This window comes from Cynoglossus semilaevis, chromosome 6 (assembly GCF_000523025.1).
Source record: "Cynoglossus semilaevis isolate Cse_v1.0 chromosome 6, Cse_v1.0, whole genome shotgun sequence".
Classification (NCBI taxonomy): Eukaryota; Metazoa; Chordata; class Actinopteri; order Pleuronectiformes; family Cynoglossidae; genus Cynoglossus; species Cynoglossus semilaevis.
Window position 1 is genome coordinate 427,670 of NC_024312.1, and position 5,135 is coordinate 432,804.

The 5,135-nt window shown below is 41.9% G+C and overlaps 1 protein-coding gene across 1 annotated transcript in view; it reads left to right on the forward strand.

Annotated features, from left to right (window-relative positions):
* The first annotated feature begins 1,399 nt into the window (after positions 1-1,399).
* The window catches only part of LOC103379475 (probable E3 ubiquitin-protein ligase HERC4), a 7,819-nt gene continuing 4,083 nt past the window's right edge, over positions 1,400-5,135 (forward strand). Inside the window, exons 1-12 of the mRNA XM_025056294.1 lie at positions 1,400-1,675; positions 1,770-1,893; positions 2,099-2,175; positions 2,437-2,661; positions 2,769-2,860; positions 3,133-3,263; positions 3,373-3,497; positions 3,588-3,664; positions 3,822-3,925; positions 4,399-4,458; positions 4,561-4,666; positions 4,958-5,131. Coding sequence (XP_024912062.1) covers positions 1,450-1,675; positions 1,770-1,893; positions 2,099-2,175; positions 2,437-2,661; positions 2,769-2,860; positions 3,133-3,263; positions 3,373-3,497; positions 3,588-3,664; positions 3,822-3,925; positions 4,399-4,458; positions 4,561-4,666; positions 4,958-5,131 — 1,521 coding nt within the window. The 5' untranslated portion in view covers positions 1,400-1,449. The remainder of the gene's footprint in view (positions 1,676-1,769; positions 1,894-2,098; positions 2,176-2,436; positions 2,662-2,768; positions 2,861-3,132; positions 3,264-3,372; positions 3,498-3,587; positions 3,665-3,821; positions 3,926-4,398; positions 4,459-4,560; positions 4,667-4,957; positions 5,132-5,135) is intronic.

Here is a 5,135-nt window from a genome sequence, read left to right on the forward strand (position 1 = left end):
CATATATATATATATATATATATATATCATGGGAAGCAGGTAGGACCCAAATGTGACACCAGGAGAGCAGGTTTATTCACAAAGTGCGAATTAATAAAACAGGACAAGGCACACACAAAAAAAAACCTACCAGGCACAGAACTCTCTTCTTAACACAGAATACTAGAAAAAACAGAACAGGAAACTCACAAACACATGGTACAACACACTCATGAACAGCTGCAGAACAATGATCCACCAAGACAGAGTCAGAGAGAGGGAGGGGGGGGAGGTGTATATATATAGACCCAGGGCACCAGGTGACACCAGTGAGACTAATGAGAGACACAGGTGAGTGTAATGACACTGACTCCACCCAGCGGACAAGACCAGGAAGTGAAAACCGACAGCCCTGACACTGACAGTCATAATCATCTGATGTCAAATACTTTGGTGAAAACTGTGTCTGTTCACAGGGTTGTTGGGTTTTTAAAAAAGAAACAGGCAGAGAACGGACATGAGTGATGATCGAGTCAATGACTACAATGACGTCAAACTCCAAGTCTTTACTCTTATATGAGGCCCTGATATGTATGTCGTATGGTATTGTTAAATATATTATATAAATATACAGTTACCTGCATAATAATAATAATAATAGTAATAATAATAATAATAACAGCTGCTGAATTATAATTTTTAACTTAATTTCTGTCGGTGAGAATCTCAATCACGTTTGATCAAAAATTATTTTTTAGTCGTTTCAAAACCTTGATAGTTTTTATGAAGTATTTATTTGTCCAACCCGAGTTGTTGTAACACATGTTGCTCACGATGATGAAACAGTCAACTGACTGGGAGGTGAAGTCTTTACCTCCATCTACTGGTTGACTGGTGTAACTGCATTGATTCGGTTTTTGTCAAGTCTTCGTGGAGATGAACGGTATCTGTTTTCTGTTAACTTTGTCCCAGTGTAAAGTAATTTTATAATCAGGATGCATTTACTACTAAACCACTAGTATTTAATAGAAATAAATAAAAGAAAAGTTGACTTTCACTTTCATTGAAGGGGAACACGTCGTGACGACATCGTGTCGTTTTATCCTCGCTGACTAAAGTTTAACTTTTGTTTTCCATTTGGCTAAAAACGAAACAGAACAAACAAACAAAAGTCACACATTCTCTGTGAACGACCGATGTTTTATTATCATTTCTTTTCGTATTTTTTTAATTAGGTTCAGAAAAAAACTTTTAAATTTTTAATTTATTTTACGGCCAGTTTTTAGTCGCTTTCAAATCCAGTCACCCCGTAACGCGAACCGAACTCTGGTGTCGCGTCAGCCTCTTTAATTCCTTCCAGGAACCTGTGAGGATTTTCACTGTGCTAACAATGTGTACTCACGCATGACTCACACACACACACACACACACACTCAGAGAGAGAGAGAGAGAGAGAGAGAGGTAAACGTCATGTTTTCATGGGGAGAAGAGTGTGGCCGCGGCTTCTCCCTCAAAAACCCACCGGTCCGCGGTACAACCACGGCCGTGGATCAGATCCACTTCCTAAACCTGGACCACGGAGTTCGGGACCTGGCGGCAGGAGCCAAGGTTCTGACTTATGTCAAAACTAATGGAATCGCTGTCTTCATCCGGACCAACCGGAGCCAGGATGGAAGAAGAGTCGTGGGGAAACAGAGTGAGTTCGAACACCTCTGGAACTGTATAAAAATGAATCGCTTTAATGTCCACACTGAGGCGCTGTCACTACTGTACTACTGTTTTACTGACAGCGTTCGTGAAGTGTAAAGAACAGATCCAGGCAGTGAGTTGTGGAGATGAAGGTGTGATCACACTGCTCACCAAGGGGGGCGCTGTTCTCTGTCTGGACACTAGTCGCCTGCCCTGCAATCCCAGGTGATTTACTGGTTTTGTTTTTTTCACAGGGTGACATAAAAATAATTAAAAATAAAAACATTCACACTTACATTCACACCTTTGGTAAATTCAGAGTGAACAAAGAAACGAATCCATCATATTGTTGTGATTTAACCGGATACGTCGAAAAGGAAATGTGTGTACATTATTTTTTTTTTAAATTTAAAAATACTTTTTTTTTCAGGCCCATAGAAGGTCTGTTGAAGACACCAGTTTCACAGGTGGCTTGTGGAAGCTCTCATTCAGTTGTCCTGACCAAAGGTAAAAAGGCTACATATATATACATATGTACTGTATATATACAGTGTAAATATATATATCTCATATTTTCTGGACTATAAGTCGCACTAGTGCCCTCTAGTGGCCGCCAGTGTGAAATGAATGAACATGTACATTTTCAGTGGTACAGGTGTAACAGATACTAGTACACAAGCCTAGAGTGCCCTCTAGTGGCGGTCAGTGAGAAAATAACGAACATGTGAAAAACACAGTGATTACTAAGCTAACAGAGTCTCCCCACAGACGGTCAGGTGTACACGTGGGGTGAAGACTCCAGGGGTCAGCTGGGTCTGGGAAACAGGAGGACCGCGGGCACGTGGTCCCCTCAACACCTGACCTCCCTGTCGGCCCTCCCCCTGGTTGACGTGGCAGCAGGGGGAGACCAGAGCTTTGTCGTCTCTGTCTCTGGAGCTGTGTTGGGCTGGGGGAGGAATCAGTGTGGTCAGCTCGGACTGGGAGACACCAAAGGTTTTTGGGGTAGTTTTTACCCATAAGTACTTTCTCGATTTTCACTTGTTACATAATGCAGAGGAGGGTGTACGTCTGAGTTCAAATATGTTTTTATAATTTTTTAGACAGACGTGAACCGACTCCTGTGAAATCCTTGAACATGAAGAAAACCGTTCGTGTTTCCTGTGGGACGGATCACACAGCGACTCTGACCAAGGTTAGTCGAAATATATAAATTAATTTTTTGTACTAGTTTAGTCGTTTACCTGAAGTTACCTACTAGTTACAACATGGATGTGAGAAAATGCCAACGTAAATCGTAGCAGTGACTCAACTGAGTATCTGAGGCCAACATGGGCTGCGTTTGTTGACTGGTGGTTGTCAAACGTTTCATAACAAACAGTTAGGTCTGTCTCAAACAGTTGGTTCTTCTTGTAGCTAACGTCTCCACAGTGACTCTTGTTGTTGTTGTTGTTGTCGTTTTCCCAGGACGGCGTCGTCTTCACGTTTGGATCGGGTCAGTCTGGTCAGCTGGGACACAACTCGCTCAGAGACGAACTCCATCCTCGTCTTGTTGCAGAGCTCTTTGGGGCAAAGGTCACCCGACTTGCATGTGGCCGGTACAGTACACTTTTACTTCATTGTCCCAAAATGACCTCTTGACTTTGGCATCAACCGGAGTGACCACGTGTCCCACGTTGGTGAAATGTGTTTTTGTTTTTTTCCCAGACATCACACCTTGGTGCTGACAGAGTCGGGGCGGGTTTATTCCTTTGGGAGTGAAGAGCAAGGGCAGCTGGGACATGGAGTCGCGGGTCATTCTGCTGTTCCTCTGCCTGTTCAACTGCCACCAGGTGGCGCTCTTATAAGCTACAGTAACACCAGTGTCAACAGCTTTGACTGTAAAAGACATTCCGTTTCATATCTGTGTTTTGTAATTCCAGGCAGCGATGGAAGTCCCACCGTTGGAAACATCTTTGCGGGAGAAAACTGTTCTTTTGCAACTCGCTCAACGAAAATGGTGAAGACAAAAATCTGACGTCTACTGTTACAGAGTTTAGTTTAAGTCGAGGGTTCTATTGAGGCGGGTTCATCTCGACTGTACTTTTGTTATCAACCTCATGTTCATAATGATGACAGTGATAAAAATAATAATTTCTTTTTCTTTTTCTCCAAAGTCAAAATCACAGCCTGTTAGAAACGTCACACACTGTTGTATTGAAGACCTGGTCGACAGATGGACGTCACCGCACGATTCAAAGACGTGGAATAAAGTCAAAAAGTGAGTTTGAAGCAATTTGTTGTCTGGAGAAGGTTGGATTCTTTTCTTTTCCCAAAACTGAAAAAAAACATTTAAAGGACCTGTAGGTGTTAACTTTTTTTTTTATTTGTTTCTGGACTTTTTGACTATAAGTCGCACCAGCCAGCTATAGTGCAAATTTCTGGACTTTTTGACATACATTTACTTTATTTTCCAGACTATAAGTCACACCAGCCAGCTATAGTGCCCTCTAGTGGCTGTCAGCGTGAAAATAACTGTCCATAACAAATGTGAAATTATATATTTTAATTTATAAATCCCACCAGAGTAGTCGCAAACCCAGCCAAAGCATGAAAAAAAATGTGTTTGATATCAAGAAAAATAGGACAATAGCAGGTATTTGATTTAAAAATTCTGTGCACTTTTGTTTATTTATGACAAACAACTCATATCTGCCTTAAGATGTCAACTATTGCCATATTCTGTCTTTTAAGGGAAATCCACAGGACATTCGCCTCTGCAGTTTGTATCAATCAAAGCTTCCTGGAGCGAAGGTAATGAGTATTTCTAATTATTTCTTATTTTTTCTGCATATCGCGGTCGATCAGATCACTAGAACAAAGTAAAAGACTTATTTCCTTTGTTTGTTTTTGTAGCAAAGACAAACATTTCCAGACGTCAACAAACTACCCAGGCTTAAATCTGACACTTGCACGAGAGTCTTTCCAGAAACTGGTCAAAAACGATGACGTCATGGAAGAGGTGAGAACTGGGTTTGTACTTGTTGTTATTGTGTATCACATGTTAAAAGCCACATAGTAAAAAGTACATTTTTTAGTTTTTACCTGGAAACAGCTGGTCCTCGAAGGGGACAAATATTATGGTTTTGGGACAAACAAGTGGAAGTTTACAGGTTTTATTTGCCAAAATCTGTCTCAAAATGAGCCACCAACTTTGCGATGTTACAAAGTTGGTAATAATCACTTAGATTTCAAGAGAAATGTATTTTCCTGCATCACCATAGCATAATACGTCCCCTGTCCAAACCCCCAGGTCCAGGCTGCTGTCCAGAAGCTGCTTCTCTCCCCTTATTACCCTCCAGTTGGGGTGGAGGGCTTGAGAATGTCCCTGCTTCTCAATGAGCTTCTGAGTGTGATGCAGGAACAAGGACGGCTCCGGGACACCGAGCTCACGGAGGCTCTGGCTGCTGCCGTGCTCAGCCTTCCTGCTG